This window comes from Eulemur rufifrons, chromosome 12, assembly GCF_041146395.1.
Source record: "Eulemur rufifrons isolate Redbay chromosome 12, OSU_ERuf_1, whole genome shotgun sequence".
In the NCBI taxonomy this organism is placed as follows: Eukaryota; Metazoa; Chordata; class Mammalia; order Primates; family Lemuridae; genus Eulemur; species Eulemur rufifrons.
Genome location: NC_090994.1, coordinates 11,657,775 through 11,677,424, shown reverse-complemented (window position 1 = coordinate 11,677,424; position 19,650 = coordinate 11,657,775). Strand labels below are relative to the sequence as shown.

The 19,650-nt window shown below is 42.8% G+C and overlaps 1 protein-coding gene across 7 annotated transcripts in view; it reads right to left on the bottom strand.

Moving 5' to 3' along the window:
• MTUS1 (microtubule associated scaffold protein 1) overlaps positions 1-19,650 on the bottom strand; it is a 118,892-nt gene that overhangs the window by 11,236 nt on the left and 88,006 nt on the right. For 6 of the 7 annotated variants that reach the window (XM_069484918.1, XM_069484915.1, XM_069484919.1 and 3 more), the window contains one exon: positions 11,353-11,419. In XM_069484918.1, the coding sequence (XP_069341019.1) occupies positions 11,353-11,419 (67 nt within the window). Of the gene's footprint in view, positions 1-11,352; positions 11,420-12,478; positions 12,663-19,650 lie in introns of those variants that run through there. The other variant, XM_069484922.1, reaches the window with a different exon arrangement.

The following is a 19,650-nucleotide window of genomic DNA, read 5'->3' as shown; positions in this document are numbered from 1 at the left end:
TCAAAAGTACAGTAATAAAAACAAAGTATTAGAACATAAAAACACGAGAACATAAAAAGTTTTAGGAACAAACACATTTTAAAAGTGCCAATATGCATCTATGGAGAGGTTACCATAGTTTAAACAGGCCAAGTAATTTGATGAACATAATTTAAAATCAGAGCATCCTCCCTCTTTCCCCACTGCCACCCCCAATACAATGACAAACACCACAACACACGGCAGAACACATACAGAGATACGTGTACGCAAACTATAATAATCCCAGATGATCTCGAATTTCCCAGGAAGCTTGACTTTGGCCATTTCTGGCCTTCCATCACCGACGTGTGAATACAGGTACAAGGGAAGCTACTGTCCCTGTCACTGGGATGCACGTTCTCAATACCCGGGAGTGCCCCTGGAGTCACCTAAAGTGGTTACGGGTGAGTCTGTTACTCTTGACGTCTCTTTTGGTAAGGAACATGTATTTCGGGAGTTGTGGAAGGAAAAAGATTGTTTTAGGGCAGAGAAAAGGATAGTTCAGATTAATGATTATTCTCCCTAAGAAATATGAAACTGGCAGCTTCCCGGGACAATTTAGCTACATTATAGACTTTTTTCCTCAGGAATAGCCAGGTGGTGGCAGAAATACCGGGCACTTGTTCCAACTCAGTTCTCCTTCAGAGGCGAAAGAGGCCACATTGCAATAATGGCAACAAGTATCTGCTAAAAAGAAACCTTAAAAAAAATTAAATAAATCTACTAATGTTTATTAGAGGCGGGAGGAACTAACACTTAAAAAACAGACACGCAAACAAACAACTACTACTGGATGCGTGGCACAGGATGGGGCTCTCATCAGTCTCATTAAATACATTGACATCACTGTGCGACCATGACCACCATCCATCTCCAGAACTTCCCCCCGCAAAACTGAAACTCCATACCAATTAAACAGTAACTCCCCTCTCCCTTTCTCTCTCTATGACTCTGTCTGCTCTAGAGACCTCATGTAGGTGGAATCATCTAGTACTCGGACTTTTGTAACTGCTTACTTGACTTAGCATAGTTTCCTCAAGGTCCATCCATGTTGTAGCACGTGTCAGAATTTCCTTCATTGTCAAGGCCAAATAATATTCCATCGTACTTATATGCCACATTTGGTTTATCCATTTATCCACTAATGGACACTTGGGGTTGCTTCCACCTCTTGGCTGTCATGAATAACGGTGCTATGAACACGGTGTGCAAGCACCAGCCATGTGACATCAATAAAAACCTGGTATCGAGGGTGAAAACCGCATTCCAACACGAGAAATAGTGGGAGACTGCGCACTGTGCTCTGGGGACTGAACCACTCACAGAGCAGAAAAGCTGAAGACCCAGAAAGACACTGGATGGAGGCCAGAGGTCAGGGGCCATCGCATGGGACATCACTGACAACTCAGTCCTTTGGGACTAAATATGAGAAGTTTTTCCCTTAAAAGGATTTAGGAAAAGATAAGGGCTATCCTGGTTGCTGAAGAACACCCTCTTCACATTCACTTCGGCTTTTATGACACTATTGACCACAGGAGATAAAAAGATCCAGGAAGTCAAATGTGAGTCAACAGAACCTTAGCTTCTGCCAATGAACCTTCCAATGTACACAACTAATGGAGCCACACGCTTTTGCTGAAGGTTCCTTGTGTGAACCCCATATTAGAACTTTAAGTAGGCAACAAAAATACTTTGCAGCCAATCAGTTGAAGGCATCAAATAGCTTTCTACTCAGAGAAATCCTGCTTTGACGCAGCCTCTTCACTTACTTCCCTTGGAATTTCAGGTAACAGCAAAATTTAAAAAAAAAAAAAAAGTGAAAACATGATCCAAGTCTGTCTGAAAGCTCGTATCAGAGATGGAAGCGTCTAAGTGAACCCAGTGACTGGGGACTAAACTAAAAAGGACCATCGTCACGCTTTGGACTAGAAGAGCTTCTAAGCCGAGGTGAATAGTATGCTACACCTGCGTGATTTTAACACATTTGCTTATCATCAAACTACCGTCAGTTTGAATATACCATATGGGACATCAGATTTTAAAATCAAATAGGATACACAGAAATCCTTTCCCATCAGCCACCGGACAGAGCCATTTCCTGTGTTTACCAAAAAAAACCCAAAAACGAAGCTCAGATAGTGTGCAGTGTTGTTGGCGGCCAGGAGAGGTGAAGGGAGGACAGAGAAAATGGGTCAAATGGGGGAGCGGGCAGCTCGCCGTTGTCATTCTCATAGCCCAGCGAGGCAGGCCCGGCCCCAGTGACGTCAGCCTGCAGCTGTGCACAGACCTTTGCTCTGTTTACCGTGTGAGGAACAGCTGGGTCGTGGCGATCACTCACACGAACAGCTTGAGTTTGAACTAACTGGACCAGGCTCCTAAGGAAACGTTTATCTAGCATAGAGACTCATGAGATATGTTTATGAGGATGCACATGTAAATGCTATATTAAGGTCCTTAGAGTGCTCCTTGTCTGCTGTGACACACTGTGGGGGGTGAGGCAGATGTCACCCTATGATTTTAGGCCATGGGCCTCCCCTTGTACTTACCACAACATAGGAGAGCGTTACGGTGCCATCTGTGTGTGTCTTGCTCCTGTCCTCAGTCCAGTCTCTTCCCACACGTGCTCCAGATTCTACTAGCTCTCAATGGATTAGACACCCAACAAAAAGCCAAAACCAAACAAAGTCTTCTGGAATTTGGAACAAGCATGCTTGGAATTTTCTCCCAGTGCTAGGTGCAATTGTTTGAAAGAAGGTATTACACAAACACAAAACCCACACGACAAAGTCCAAGTAGCCCTTTTGTCCTTGCCATTTTAATCAGTCCACTGGTTGATTTTTAAAAGCATATATTAATATATGCTTCAGGGCACCAAAAAACCACTGCCTGTAGAAGAACTGTTGGATTATAACCTTCATGCACACATTTACAAACTTCGAAAGCTACCTCCAGCAATCTAGCTTAAAACGAGAAATACAGTTTTCGGAAGTGAAAAAGAAAGAAAAGAAAAACTAACTCATTTACAAAATCATCCCTAAAATGTAAGGCCAACTTAAGATTAGAAGTCAATTATTTTCACTCTGGAATGAACGAAGCTGCCCTGGGAAGCCGGCCACCTGCCTTTAGTTCTGTCCTCCTTCATTCCTCTCTTCAATAGCTCACAGTCAATACACTTTTGGGGCTAACCGTAACTTTCTTATCTTACTTCTCCTGTGCCCCACCCCTAGAACCATGCAGGGATGCCACCTTCTCCTGTAGTAGTGTGAGGATTTCACAATTCCAAGGGAAATCCTAACACGACACACTTCCAGGGCAAGTGACTATGTTGATGACTCTCTTAACACAGTGTCTAATCTGTTTTGAAAGGGGAGGTAGGAGTATCACTCAACAGGGGAACCAAGAAGCCAGTTTTAAATAGCAAACTGATACTTTGTAGACAGGCAGCAGCCCACAGAGGAAGAAAAGGGCAGGACCTAGATTGTGTCACCAACAGGCATGTCCAGCTTTCTGGACCTGTGTTTCCTGATACGCAAGGAAGGAATCAACACCACTGTGCTGCCAACCGTATAGTTTGGTGAGAATAAAGTGAAACACAGAGTTATTACACTTTGTAGAGAAAGCCTACACAGGCTGTCTGTGGAATGATCACCGACTCATGAGAGCTCCAGGGTTTGCTTCCCTTAATGTACTTTTTCACATGGCCAAGAAATCTGGCAGACACAAGGTAGTCAAGGGTCTTTTTCTCAATGTCAAAATTAGCTACAAATGGCTTTCTGATCGCTCTTGGGCATTGTATCAATGATTCCATATGATCCAATTTAAAAGTCTTCCCCTAATCCTAACTTTTCCAACAGGCCTCACTATCCAATCAATCCTCCAACAAATAATACCACTTTAAGGCTCAGCTCATACTTCAAACGTGCTCTAGCATGTGTTGTGTCACGTGATATAGCAATGCTCTGAGTTCATAAAATACGCATGATCACAAATCTCATTTTGCTAAAGAGGAAAGGAAATGGCAGAGCTGGATCTAGAACTCCCAGCCTCTTTGAGAGCCTCAGCACAGAGCACCACACAGCATCTGACTGGCTGTTTTCCCAACGAGAGATGAACAGAGAAGTTATTATAATTCATACACACAATGGATGCCTTGGCGTAGTAGGGCTTAATGCTCTTATGGAAGCCTTGCTGAAAAGACTGCAAGATAAGGAAGGTAAAATATGACCTTTTTTCTCCCTACAACACTGTTTAGTCCTGATGATGTCTTAACTCACAGGCGGGAAGATGGTCTGGCCCAGGCAGCCTGTCTTCCTTCTTGCTCTTCGAGCCCAGGTGCCAGCCCGGCCTTCGCTGAGCCCCAAAGCTGTTCCCTGCCAATGCCCTCCCTCCCACATCCAAAGAAAAGTCTCAAAAGCCTTTGCTGTTTTTCAGCTACGCACCAGCCAACAACATACTGCAAAACAGATGCTCGTCTTATCACAACAGCAAAGATTGCATGTGCAAATGAAAACATTTAGGACTAAAAGTGGATTGGAGGCAAAAGCATGGCTAAGTAACTGACAATATGTGCTGAGATTCAGGCCTGAGAAACATAAGGCAGACTTGAAAAGAAATTGCATTTCAATCAAAAAATAAATAAATTTTAATGTTAATAAAAAGTTGATTTTGAGTCTATTCTGCCTTTCCTCCTCCCTGATAAGTTACTTTTTGGGCACAAGGGTCAAAAGAGCTAGTAAAAACCCCGGCATAAAATTTGAAAGCCTAATTGTAAGAATGGACTCGATTCAGTTGCAGCCATTTGATATTTTTACTATGCTTACTTTTTATAGTTTTTTTTTTTTTTTTTTTCCACAGAAGAAACAACATTCCAGACAGCTAGTACAGGGTTAAAGTGCAGTCCTAGGAGCACCTGCATTAGAATGACCTGGCTGATTATTAAAAGTGCAGATTCCTGGACTTTGTCCCCCGCCAACTGTGTCAGAACCCATGGATGCTAGAACTGGGAATCTGCATGGTAACCAGGTCTATTTTATTACACAGTGAAGTTTGAGAACCACCATTCTAGACAAATGACATTAAATTAGGAAAATCAAAAGTTGAGAATCTGGAGTTAGAACAGTGAACAGGACAAGGAAGAATAAATGCTCAATGGACTTTCAGAAGCAGATACCCTTGGTATCTGTTTGGCCTAAGTCCAAATTTAGGTCAGATGTGGAAAGGAAAAGAATGAGCTAAGTTTGAGGTGGCTATCAACTCTGTCTTCAAACAACTCAACGGGATAAATAGCTCTGTTTCCACGTACAGTTGGTTTTCATTACATTAATAGATTTTTTATCAAAGCCTACTTCAAAAAAATCACTTCTGGAATTCTACAACTCAAAAGTGACTTAGCTTTAAAGAGTTTTTAAATTAATTGAAATACACAGCCTTGCTAAACCAAAATTGTAGACAAAATCAGGACAATGGAAGAATTAACACATCCCATAAGGTGCCAGCTAGTCTGAAGTTCATGGACGCTGGTTAAGTATTGATTAGACAATCTGTGTACTGCTTTTAGCAATATACTGTTTTTTGCAAGTTACTTTCCCCAGTAGGTAAGACATTTTAATTTAACAGTACTTCTTAAACTCTTGATTAGAAGGAAAAAATATTTCAAAAGTAGCTATCAATGAAAACTAGTGTTTATTTTGAATAATTTTCAAACCTTTCAAATGGTTTCATCAAGCTTTCTTTCCCTGCTGTGATTATCCAAAATTTTGTATTCTAGCCATCTTGGGTTCTTGTTCAAGCTCTTTGCTTTCTAGCTGGTTGGCCTTAGGAAAGTTACTGAACTTCTGAACCTCAATTTCTTTCTCTCTTCTTCTCTTTCTTTCTCTTCCTAAATAAAATGCAAACTAATAAAGCTGAACGCTGTTAAGAGTTGGCAGCCAATACATGATACTGCTATACCCAGCTCATAAATTTTACACCCAAAGGGCAACATCAACTAGCATTTTAGATAATTCTTATGGAAATTCCAGGCATATTTTGTGAATTAAGGATTAAAATCCCATTTGTTTCATAAATAGAAATAATCAGGACTAATGTATAAAAAGATGTGAGTTAGCTATTATGATGGCTAAGAAATAATTTTGAAATACAAAATAGCTTTTGTTACATTAATTTAGATGAAAAAAGTGATTCTAAGGATTAACATTTATGGAAAGCAACAGGAACTCAAAAGATCATAGTTATGGCGCTCTCTTGCACCAGTTTTTATTTAGCATGATTCTAGAAAGAATCAAAATGATATATCTACCCCCTATCCTAGGGGCAACATGTTTGCTGTGGAGATAGAACCATTAAATTTAACTGTAATCTATTTGAAAGGCTGATACTTTCAAAATGATCTGCTGATTAACTGGGATTGTCAGACATAATATAAAACGTTCCCAAGAGAATGATAGCTCACCTTTATTATTATTCATTCCTAAAGACAGAAATATTCTTTTTAAACAAGTTTATAAGAAAACCTTTCTGCATAAAAACCATTGAGTATTAGCATATTCTAAGGAGAAAAACCACCTTTCCCCACCTAACATCCGCAGTGGCAAAATCACTCAGTTGCTGAAGTCTAAGCACCTGGTAAGTGCCAGGCACAGGGAGGAAGGGCTAAAAAAATGAGATACTGGCCTTGCCCTTGAGGAGCTCACACTTCTGGATGGCGAGAAGAGTGCTATAAACAAATAACCATAAGAAAAAAGTCTTGAGTGTTTACAAAGGACCTAGAAGGACACAGTAGAAGATGCAATTTGCTTGAAAGATTCTGGTGAAACTCATCTGAGAGCAAGCTATTTTATCTAGGACTTAAAAATTGAGTAAACGGGGAGTTTGAGGCATCAAAGACACAAGGGCAGTGGAAAGAGAGCGTGCTTCAGGCAGAGAGGATAACGCGTGCGAAAGGTGCGGACAGGTGTGCACGACAGGTACAGGTATGCGTGAACCCAGGGATAGGACCTGGGGGTGGGGGCGGGGGGAGCGGGAAGGAGGTGTCAGTAGAGGGGAACAATCGACTGGAAGGTTACGGTCGATCAGATCATAAAGGGTGAGCGTTAGTAGTCTGGACTTTTTCCTAAGGCCCAAATGGAGTCCTTCACGTTTGTTGGAAACGTCAGTAGAGGACACACGTCCCATTTACTGTAAGTACAGTGCTGACAGCAAGTGCAGAGAAGCAGCCCCAAAGGCAAGGTGACCTGGTGGGCAGCTACCGCAGTGTCCTCCAGGTGAGACATTATGGGACTCGAATTAGAACAGTAGCGGCCAGAATGCTGAGGAGGGCTGGACCCGAGTGATATTCAGGACACAGACTGATAGGCATGTGGAGGGTGGGGGGAAAGGAGCGTGACTTCAGTTGTTAGCGTGGGCGGTGAGTGAATGATGATGCCACCACGGGAGCTGCCAGATGGACTCTGAGGCAAAGGTTTGAACGAGGAGACGCCGCACAACGTTCAGGAAGCAGCAGCTGTGCAGCCGGGAGGGTCTGACGAAACTGGCCCGGCTCACCTGGAGGCAGGTGGGCAGGAGAAGATTAGAAAAATGAATCTGTGAGTCGTCATCGTATGGGCAGTCGCTGAAACCACAGATTGGGTGCGAAAGCAGCTGACGGTGGAACCCGTGCTACATGGCGACACTGTTTAAGGGTAAGAGAAGTTATGGTACAGCCACTCGACCCACTTCCCCAGTCATCGAGCAAGACCGTAACGAAGACAGACGCAACGTGCAAAAGTGCTCAATGTGGCAAGTTACAAAGAGCAGAGCAGCCTGCAATGACGTGCGTGGATCCTGAGAATATCATGCCATGCGCAGGAAGCCAGACACAGAGAGGAGCTACTGAGTATTTCCACTTACATGACATTCTAGATTAGACTAACCCTTGATGATAAAAATTGTATCAGTGTTTGCTTCTGGGGGGTGGGGGGATCCACTAGAAAATGGCATGAGGGGATTTGCTGGGATGACAGGAATGTTCTATGTCTACTAAGGATTTTGTAGGAATATAGATGTCTGCCAAAATTGATGCAATGATAAACATTCCATTGTACGAAAATGACACCTTACTTTAAAAAATAAGAGTGCAAAGTTGCATATATTCATATAAACTAAGACAAGGGAATATGCAATATAAAAGTTACATCAGGGTTGTGGAGTTATGGGCTGTTTTTTTCTCGCTTACGAATTTTAATTTTTATACACTGTTCTTAAATAAAAAGATTAACTTCAAAACCTCAAATGCCCATAAATATTTACCAATTACCCATGAGAATGGAAAGTATATTGTATTTTGTTCCCCATAGGAAGCAGGAAAGAATCTCTACAATTAAGGACTTTACTGTCTGAAGACAACAGGAAAACACAAAACACAGTAAACACATCAACGTAAAATATCAAGAGATTCCTGGAATGAGGGGACCTCATGGTTTTGTTCTGAGGAGACCGAGGGTTTGGAGTTTTTTTGAAGAGTCTTTGCAGAAGGAAAGGGTAAGTCATTTTGTGAGGGGGGCGTGGCTGAGACACCCAGGCTGCACTTGAGGGATATTAGCTTCACCTGGCACCTTGGGGACACTGGTCAGAGTACGAGTGACATGACAACGGGAAGGTCAGTTAATGACGGGGAAAACTGGAGACTGTGAGAGTCCGAAGGCCAAAAGCACAGAAGACTCTACTTGGGTTTCCGTGCTCCTGAGTTTATGAGTTGCCCTTTATCCTTGCAGTTCTTAGTAGTTTGGGAACCTTGTGTCTCAATTTTCATAGAAAAGATAAGGAAAAATTATCCAATGGGAGAGTGACACCAATGACTCCACCGTTATTTTGGAGGTTTGGGGGGATATTCTGATGACAGTGATGGTGGCAGCTCTCTTCTCTTCCGTTGCCTGGGACTGGTCAGGCATGGTGGCACGGTTTCACATACAGTACTGTTGCATCCGAGCTCCACGACCACCCAGCAAAATACACGATGACTTCTACCCGCCAATGAAGAAACTGTACTGGAAGAAGTTTGGTAACTTCTAACTAGGTGCGGATGGACAAAAACCTAGACTATCGACCCCACACACTGAAGTCTACTGTGTCAGGAGAGGACTCATGGGGTCTCACTTCCATTCAGTCCAAAGAGCCTGTCCTGAGGGGTTTCTGGTAATGGTCTAATTACTATCCCTTTCTGTAGCGTAGTTTATGCCATCACAAAACAGCCAATGTGGTTAATTACCACACAGCTGTAAAACTGCATACATCTCAATACCTATTATTTAATAGCAGGTGACACTTGGTGCCACCTTTGGGGCAGACAATTACTGCCATTTTACAGAGGATGAAACTGGGACAGCAGAGACATCATGTGACTTGCTCTAGGTCACCCGGCTACCAAAGATTTGAACCTGGATAGCGTGACAACACAGTCCTAACCACTGTGCCCTGTCTGCCACCTCAGTGTTTAAAACTGAGTTTTCAACTTTGCTGTGTCAACCTACCTGTTTCCATCTCAACTAATGCTGAACTAGCCACCCGACTGGCACCTCTGAGTGCATTCTCCCCGCACTGCTTCGTCAGAAGCGTTTATAGGTTTTGCTTCTCTCCACGTACAGAACCGAAGCCCTTCCCGAAATGCTCTATACACTGTCACCGAGCGACTCTGCCTGATTCAGGGGCAGCAAGGACACATCCCCTAAGAGTCCAGTGCTGGGTGGCTGAGCCATACGGACGGGCCAACCGCTGCATCCTGACACCCTGACCACAGCAGGAACAGCACACCAGGGCTCTGCCCTTATCACAGAGGGAAAGGTGACAGGGGGACAAACCGTTCCGGCTATTTCCTGTCCATCTGGGTGACTCACTGGCGGTGCTGAGTACCTGAGTTGCTTCATTGTGCCGTCCACTCAAACGCAAGAAGAGGAGTCCCCCATTCAAGCAGAGTGAATGAGCACAGTGTTCCGGCCTCCTTTCTGCCTTGTCTTGGGAGAGAGGCTGAAACGTGAACCACGAGGCAGGCTCACCTCCACCTCCGCCAGGCTGTTACGAACTCTGAAACACACAAAGTCCTCTTTCCTGATCTTCTAACTCTATATCCGTTACGTTATTCAAGGCACAGGCAACAGCAAATCAGGCGGGTCGTCTGGATCATCGGAAGGGCAGCGGTCAAGTTCAGTAACATGGCATGAAGCCCTGACAGTCTTCGAGAGCTGGGCTGCCTCTCAGGTGTGGTTTCCTTGAACTATTTCACAAGAACTCTCAACTTTGGTTCTGAAGTTTCATCTGCCTTAAAATTACTTTTCCATAAAGAGTCCTTCCTTTCCACAGTCTGAAATAAGGTCAGGACTGATGTCGTGGCTGGGTGGTAAGAGCCGCAGAGTCGGCTGTGAGTCTGGCCATACCTCCCGCTGGGAGGTCAAGAGAAGAGGATGCAGAGACAAAGTTCTGACCCCACATTCGCTGCCCTTCCGTTCTTGCCCTGGTGGGGAAGGGGTGGGATAATTGAGTGTGTTCAAAGTCCAGCAAATTAGATGGGCAGTGTTTCAACTCTGGTCTTGTCCAACAGAAAAACGTGTAAGTTTCTCCTAGAACAGGACGAACACAATTTGTTTCTCTGGCTGTGACCTTTGCGTTATTTAGACCTTTCCAGGCACATTGGAAGTGGAGACCGTCAGCGCTCACAGAACGCTGCAAAGCGCAAGGAAATCGGCCTTTGGGGGAACGGCGCCAGATCTGGCTGCAGCCAAAGCAGGAAGAGGATTCTCCAGGCCGAGAAGCCCAGGGCAGACAGGGGCACCCCAAGTCCGTTCACTCGACGTGGCAGTTGAGGTAAAAGGTGGTGTCGTCTCTGCTCCGTGAACCCCAAGGACTTCCCAGAGAGACGGGAACTAAGACACAGCTTTTAACTTTATACTCACAAACCATCCCTGGCAAGTGTCATGTAATTACGCTTATCAGAGAGGGAATATCCCCACCACCCTAAAATGAAAAGTGATTCAGGGAAAACAAAGGAAAGACAATGACGGAATTATTTAGCAGGAAATCATGTAATTACAAAAATCATTCTGTCCCTCCCTTGAGCAAGAGAAATGTTTTGGTCATCAGAAGCTCAGCTAGCTTAGTCACGTCAGTGCCAGGAATTCTGTTGAACTGGAGGTCAAGCTGCCAAGATTCAAAAGAAACGTCGATAGTAAGTGTTTGCACAGACACCAGCCAGTGAGAGCTCACAGGCCCCAGCACCCGTGCAGACAGGAAAACCCAGTCTTCCCATTTTCCCCTCATCCCATAAAATTTGACAAAACAAACAGCAGCAAAAAAAACTCTTACCCAGCTCTCCCCGGAGGTTAACAAGTTCTTGAGATAGCGTCTTCTGTTGTTTCAGCGCTTCCTCCCGCTGCAGAAAAAACACACATCAAGTTACCAAGGTTTGCAAGAGGGTCCCTTTCATTAAGGTCCACGTTTGTTATCGCCTGGGAAACGAGCCCCAGAACTGAGAAGTCAAAGATAGGAATCATTTAGGCTAACAATTTGTGTTGTTTAAAAAAACATAGTCGTCCTTTAGTTGTTAAGGCGATTCGTGTTTCAAAAATCTGTATTTTCACAGGTCCTCAGGAAACTTTCATTTGAGGCGGTGAAGGACCCATTAAAAAATATTTACTGTGAGCCAACGTTTCACTGCTGAACCATAGACCCTTTCAGCTAATGCACGCGTGCTTAGGACGTAAGGCGTTCCGTCCTCCTCCTCCTCCAAGGGCACTAAAGACCTAATCAGTTTAAGATAAATATTTAATGTTCTAAACATAGGCACTTACCCGTACTTTGTCCTATCTTTGCAAATACAAAAACTTTTGTTACAAGGCCAATCCTTCACTTTTCAAAGAAAGACAAAAACTTTGTTAACAAGCTGCAGGAGACAGATAATCTTTTAAAGACAAAATTAATTTTATTCAGCCACACACTATCTTCTAAGGATGATGATATTTTGAGCCAGCTGTAATTCTAAACAGATGTTAAGAGAAACGAACCAAAGAAACCCAGGTAGCTGTTTTCGTATTTAAAAGCAATTATCAACCTTGGGATAAGGGATAATTTTCAAGTTATCAGCAACTCACAGCAATCGCTAACACACACACACACACACACACACACACGCACACATACTTACACGAATACAGTAATTAGACACAGTTCCTTAAAAAGTAGATTCCCTAGCACCAGAGCGTCACCAAGGCAAAGGAAGAATTTCAAAGCTCTCTGGAAAATGCCCTTACTAGGATCACCCGAGACGGAGCTCTCACCGCATCTTGATCACGGTATTGCAGAGATCATGAGACCTGGCCTTTGCAGCAGCAAGAGTTGCTTGTCATTCAAAGCATTTCCCCCAATTCCAGACAACCTCTGCAGCAGTCCCTGACATTCTTCCAGAAAAGCACTATAAACAAATACTAATTACCCTGGTTGCTGCACATGGAGAATAGAGGCACATTTTGCTGCTGGAGCAGCCCATATTCCAGCTTCTGTCTCCAACTCCCCCCACCCCTCTCGCACTCTCCGAGAAGTGCACAGGTGGCCGCGCCACCCACCGGGCGGGTCTGTCTACATTCAAAGCTCTACCGGGAGGTGCGCCATTGGCCCGCGGGCAGCCTTACTTCGTCCTGCAGGTTACCGTAAGCCTCGGACTCCTCTCTCCTGCAGAAGCTGATACTGCAGCCTCTGCCTTTGGCACAAGCAGCCTGCGATCACTTAAAGCCACAGCCCTTCATTTATGAAAAAGGAGAGCCAGACATTCCACTGATCGATTGCCACTTAGTTAAATATCAGCCGGAATGGTGGAAAGAACAACCGGCCCTCTCTGCGTGGATAATGGAGTTATTTTTAGATTTGTGAGCCTTTTCACTCCCCTCTCTAATTGAGGTCATTGGATTATTACACTTACTAATAGAAAAGGGAAACTTGCTCTTCCAAACCCATATACTAAATGAGGTTATGAACTAGGTGATGGGCAATGAATGAAAGGAGGTGTTTGTGACTTGGATGTTAAATGACATTACAAAATGAATGGTGTTTCCCTCTAAATTTAATTGGACCACACAGAACATGGTCCATTGGTGTTTTTGCAAAAAAAAAAAAAAAAAGTCTGAAGTGCTGATTTGAGCATTGGAGATCACACATATTTTTAACATTCACTCTGTAGTTGTCTCTCAGTAAGAGCCAAGGAGGTGAGTGCTAAACGCTAGCACCACTAGCATCGTCGTGTGGGCAGTTAGCAGCGACTGGAATTTAAGAAACATTTTGTCACTGAGCACCTTTTGGCCTCAATGGTATCCTAAATGCTTGATTTTTAAAAAATGTGGTATTAAGTTGTTCTGAAATCACACATCAGTGAGGCTAAGTTTTAAAAATTATTTTTAAAAAAGAAATAAAATAAAAATTAATAAGTAATTGGTTTTCTAATGTAGAAATTGAAGTTTGAGGAAAATCAGCCTGGATAATAATAAAAGAAAAAAACTACATATAACATATACTTCTCTTCATCTTAGATTTAAGCCCTAATTTTATTTATTTAATAATCTACTTCAAGTAAATATCAGCAAATTTTGTCACTCAGGGGACAAGAAAACCAGAAGACAGCTTTACTAAATACCCACAAGCAATTCCAAAACACATTCGGTGAACTTACTTAAAATTCACTTTCCAATAGAGGCTGAATTGCTAATAGAAGGAAGAAACAGAAAGAAAATTTAATCACTCTGCAAATTTATGGAAACTAAAGGGAAAATGAAAAAATTACAGTTGGCATAATTTTGAAGCATAATTTTATGAAAACCATTATGTTCTACCACAAATATATACCAGGTGGTATTTTTGCTTATTAAAAGGGTGCTGGGAACCGGGAATTTCAGTATGCACGTGGACATTTCCCCCAACCCCACTGCACTCAACCTTCCTGTCCTCAATGCCTCAGAAGCCACCGACATCTTCCAACCTCTGCCAATCACAGCAACAGCAACAGGAAAACCCTGAGGTCCTCCCTCATTCTGTGTCTACATGGATTAACAGTCAGCCAGTTCTGCCTTCTTAATGTGTCTGAATCCACTGCACTTTTCCTACTAGTGCCACCTCCACTCTAGTCCCGATGTGCACCAACAGATTCCAGGACTCTCGAAAACATCTCTTCACCTTTCAGAGGGCTACTAGATTATTATTCCATATTTTTTTTAGAGACAGGGTCTCACTCTGTCACCCAGGCGGGAGTTCAGTGGTCTGATCAAAGCTGGGACTACAAGCAGCACTTGCCACCAGACCATCCGTCCATTCATTCATTCAGTTATTGAGACAGGGTCTTGCTATGTTGCCCAGGCTGGTCTTGAACTTCTAGCCTCAAGTGATACCCCTGCCTCAGCCTCCCAAAGTGCTGGAATTATAGGCATAAGCCACCACACCATATTCTTTGTACATGTAAACTCCCTTCCTCAAAAAGAGCCTCTTATTGAATACATTAAAAAACAAACAAAAAAACACAACACTTCCCTGTATAGTTCCACGGACCTGATTCATGTGTGAGACTCCCAGCCTTTCTTCTGGCCAAGTCACATGTGCCAGGCATATCTCACCTCCATAGTCTTGTCAATGCCACCCTCTCTGGAATGCCAGGCTTTCTTCACTGACCCACTGTATAAACCTTCTGGGAATGCTAAATGCCCACCACAGACACCATCCCTTTGCCCAAATGCCTAGAAGGGACATATATGCTTCTGGATTGGTTGGCAAGTTATTACTCAGAACCAATTAACCAAGTGTTTTTTCACAGTAGATGCTATGAAAATACAAAAGAAATTTAAGATATGGTCCCTGCCTTCAAGGAGCCTGGGACCTAGGTCGAACTAAAACATCCAGGCCCAATTCTTTGGTTAGCTATCAAAGCAGATGACCTCACCGAAGGGGAAGCAATACAGGAATGCAATGATAAAAACCAAAGGCTTTAAATATGGAAAATGCAGACCACGATGCCTATACCATAACAGAGACATACTGCTAGTCTCTGCCTGATTCTCCCTAGTAGCTTGCCCTTCACAGGTATTTACCCTCTACTTACACATGATAAAAGGCACTGTGTCACTTAGACACTGATTTAATTTTTTTATTCAGCTGCTCCTAGATCAGTGTTTCTGTCTTAGATAAACTCTTAGCCGTCCAGATAACACGTTTATTTAATTCTCTTTGTATTGTAACACGCGGAATTCCATGCAACGTGAAAAGTGAGAAAGGCGGGAATCTGAACAGAAAGATGTTTTATGCTCATGCATTAAACATATGAAGTGCTCCAAGAAAAAAAAATGGATTTACCATAATTGAATTAGGAGTCCCAGGGACACAGGCACTTTAGTCTCTGGCTGTCGTCCCATGAGCGTGCCTGAATTTTGCTAGCTACCAAGCAGCATCGACTACAGAGGAGATCTTGCAGGGAAGAGCCGTGTCAGATGGCTCAGATGTGCGCATTGTGTGACCTCCTCCTCCCCCATCACCTACCCATACAGGGACCTGCTCCACCTTTGTCGCTGAGACAATTTTTTTTTTTTTTTTTTTTTTTTTTTGAGACAGAGTCTTACTCTGTTGCCTGGGCCAGAGTGCTGTGGCATCAGCCTCGCTCACAGCAACCTCAAACTCCTGGGCTCAAGCAATCCTCCTGCCTCAGCCTCCCGAGTAGCTGGGACTACAGGCATGCGCCACCATACCTGGCTAATTTTTTTTTTAATATATTTTTAGTTGTCCATATAATTTCTTTCTATTTTTAGTGGAGAATGGGTCTCGCTCTTGCTCAGGCTGGTCTCAAACTCCAGAGCTCAAACGATCCGCCCGCCTCGGCCTCCCAGAGTGCTAGGATTACAGGCGTGAGCCACCACACCTGGCCACTGAGACAATTTTACTTTCAGGAGACTGCTAATGTATTCAAAACCCACTTTTGTTTAGGTACTACTTTAGATTCGATTTCACTTGCAAAAAAGATTTAGAGGCACTTTGAAGAATGAGTTAGAGGTTTGGGGGTGACCTGGGTCCTGTTCAGGCTTACCTAGAAACCCATCTGTAGACCCTTTTATGAAGAAACTGGGATTACTACCATCAACACTGTCATTCACTTTGGCTGTCTGTGCAGAATACTGTCCAATTATGCAAGCATAGAGCAAGAGTCAGGAAAAAAAAGCTAAAACTAATGTGGGTGTGTCCTTTGAGAAATAGAGAGTGTGACATTAGTTTCTAGATACATAAGACATTTATTAGAACTTCTGCTATGTAATGTAGTAATATGCCTACCACTGAGGCGGGTAAGCTGTTGCAAGCAATTCAATAGACTTGCAACAAAAGGACAAGTGACAGTTCCAGGATACCCTATAATCAGTCATTTTTACCCAAAATCTAATGCTCCAAAACCATTTAGAAAAGGTTAGCAATAACAAGATATACGTAAACATACATGCAATACTCAATTTATACATACATAAAAAAACAAACACACAACATGTATGTGCGTATATACAGATATACACAGTATATATACTTCTGTAACGGGTATGAGAAAAATAAAGGGTTAAGGGAATTTGTTTTAATTACTTAACTTTTGCCCTGGTTGTATCTTTCCTTTCTAATTGTTTTATAACAGCACCCAGTACACATTAAGCAATCAGTAAATATTTGCTAGTTATAAAAGAAAGAACACTTACATAAAGACTTTATGTTCATCTTACATCTGGTGCTCCACCTTCTCCACTCACTTATTCAGTTACATGTATACTGTGTATCCATCACAGCTGCTAGGGTGGTTCCCTGAGAAAGAACCAGATGCAGCTCCTGCCCTCAGTGAATTTCCTATCTCAAAAAAAAAAAACTGAGCACTAAACGGATCCCTCTAATATAAAGCAGGGAATGAAAAAGAATATAAATCCTCCTGGAATCCAGAAGGTGGACAGGATATAGACCTAGAAGGGTCAGGAAAGTCTTCATTAAGGAGGTGCTTTGGAGCTGTATTCAGTGGAATCACAATTACATGGGTACTGGGACCCAAGTTTAGTTGTAAGGAAAAACTCACACACAGTGCAAGAGTCCTGGAAACTCATTAAGTTTGCCATGTTGAGGACCGACTAAGCCTCTCTCTGCAGATCCGACCCAGCAACATTCTCTTCTAGGGTGGGGCTTCTCTTTCTCCAGCTGAGCACCTGCTAAAGGACTTGGCTTGGTTTAGGGGCCAGGCTGTATTTGGGGAAAGTGCCTTTAAACACCAGGACCGCATAGAGTACAGAATGTTCATGCCATAAGAAGTGTTGAGGGACTGAGTGGACACCTGAAGGGAGGGCGCATTCCTGTCCCTCCTCTAGAATCTACTCCTGGGCCTTTGCTCACTGGGGGGCAGGAAAGGCAAGGCTACCTTCTTTATTTAATTTGCAGGGGTTTTTTTTATTTTAGTTGTTAGTGTACCGGATCCGTGTAAGTTAAATGCAGGTGGTAATGCCAAGCTGCTGTACGACAGATATGAGCACGCAGCTGGCAGGGGCAAGGGCAGTAGCCCAGTGGTGGTGTCTGAACAGAGAATGAAGAAGTGCAGGACGTCTACAGGACACTGCATGTTCGTGGTATCCTAGACCTGAGTTCAAGTCCTGGTTCTCCTCACGCTAGCTGTTTGATGATAGGCAAGTTACTTAACAATTCTCTGCCTCGCTTTTCTTATTAGTAAATTCCAACTCATTGTGGTTTTGGTGAGGATTTAATATGCTAACTAAGACTATCTGGTGCTTAGCAAATAGTCAATAAATAGTAAGTTCCTCTTGTTTCTCCTTCATCTCTTTAACGCACAGCTGGAGCGTCTGATTGATGGAGACGGCATGATAAAGGGCAGTTGGTGCCAAATTATACCAAGTCCAAGTTATAAAACAGAGTCTTCCAAAAAAATATAATGTGCATCATGTAGGCAATTTTAAATTTGCTGGTAGGCACATTGGAAAAAAGCTAAAAAAGCTAGTTAATTTTAATATTTTATTTAACACACATATATACAAAATATCATTTTGATATAGTCAGTACAAAAACTGAGATATTTCGCAACTGTTTTTCATTCTAAGTTTGTGAAATTTTTGTGTATTTTACACTTGCCACATATCTGAATTCAGACTGATTACACTTCAAATGCTCCATAGCCGTGCAGTGGCTACCATATTGGACAGATTAGCTGCAGATAATGGAGAACCACTGGAGGTTTTCATCAGCAGGACGGGATGCTTTGGAAAGACAAAGCTGTTCGCTGTGCTTGGGATGGATTATGGGGAGACAGAGTGCAAACATAAAGACAGCTTACACAGTTGCCATCGTCATCTAGAGGACAGTCGTCCAGGGTCTGAACAAGGATGGCATTGGTGGCCGTGGCAAAGGCAGAAGACGGGAGGAAACACTGTGGATCAGAGTTCACTGATCTCATGAGGAAGACAGGAGGAGAGAACAGAGTTGAAGACGGGGCTGTCAGGCTGGATATGGTAAAATAAGATAATCTGGTTTATCTCTAAATAGAAAAACTAACTGTTCCCTATATTGCATATTATATGGTTTCTGATTTAGCTCACTTGGTTATATAAACAAATTCTTGAGTTCCTTCCTTCCTTACAGATCAAAGGGAAAATAAAAACACTATATACTACTGTAACTAAAAAACTAAATGTTTCCACCTCTTCCTCCTCAAAAAACTAGACAAAACTGTAAAATATTCATCTGTCTACTAATCTGGTAGCTCCTCAAAGGCAAAACCCAAGTCTCATTCACCTCTCCCTCCCCCTCCCTAAACAGGCAGCCACATTACAGAAAGCTCTGCATGAGATCAGTACAGTTTTGTTGGATTGAACTGAACCGTAGAACCACCCAACTGAACAGTTTTCTTCTTCTGAGATGTCATTTCTACCCGCCTTTAAAACAACTGTGATTATAAAATATCCAAAGAGCTCAAGTTACGTTCTTACCCCACTTTTCCCCTCAGATAATTAGAGTTTTTGTTGTGATGTCAATAACATACGTTCACATACACTTGGTTTTCTCAATGAGTTTTAACCAGTTCCTGAATTAACATCCCTGCAGATTATCAGCGAAGAGGAAATGAACAAAGAAAACCTGCCTTGCTTTTGTGGGACCACAGATTATTTTAGGAATGGATGGAAATGTCAGGGAGAGTCCCCATATATGATTCTGAAAGTTACCTCAGAAGTGTTCTTTGACCTTTAAACTTTAAATATAATTAACCTCATTTTTTTCAAAGCATGAAACTAAGTGTGATACAGAAAGCTACATAGAGTCAGACAAAAAATTAAGTGGGGAAAAAAAAAGTTAATGCTAATTTAGGTGCAGCGGCACAGAGGAGTATAACAGGCAATTATCTTTGTGCCATTGTCCTTCTAATCAAGAGACTCTAAGGGAGAAAAGAAAGTAAGAAAAGGTCCCCATCCGAAATGTCTGGAGACTGACTCAGGTATCAGGTGAGTCGAAACTGCGTAAATTGCGTAAATGATCTTCCCAATCATTAACTTAAAGATAGTCACAAGCTACCTGCATGAACACTGCCCCGTCTCCCCACCTCCCACCTCCATGAGAAAG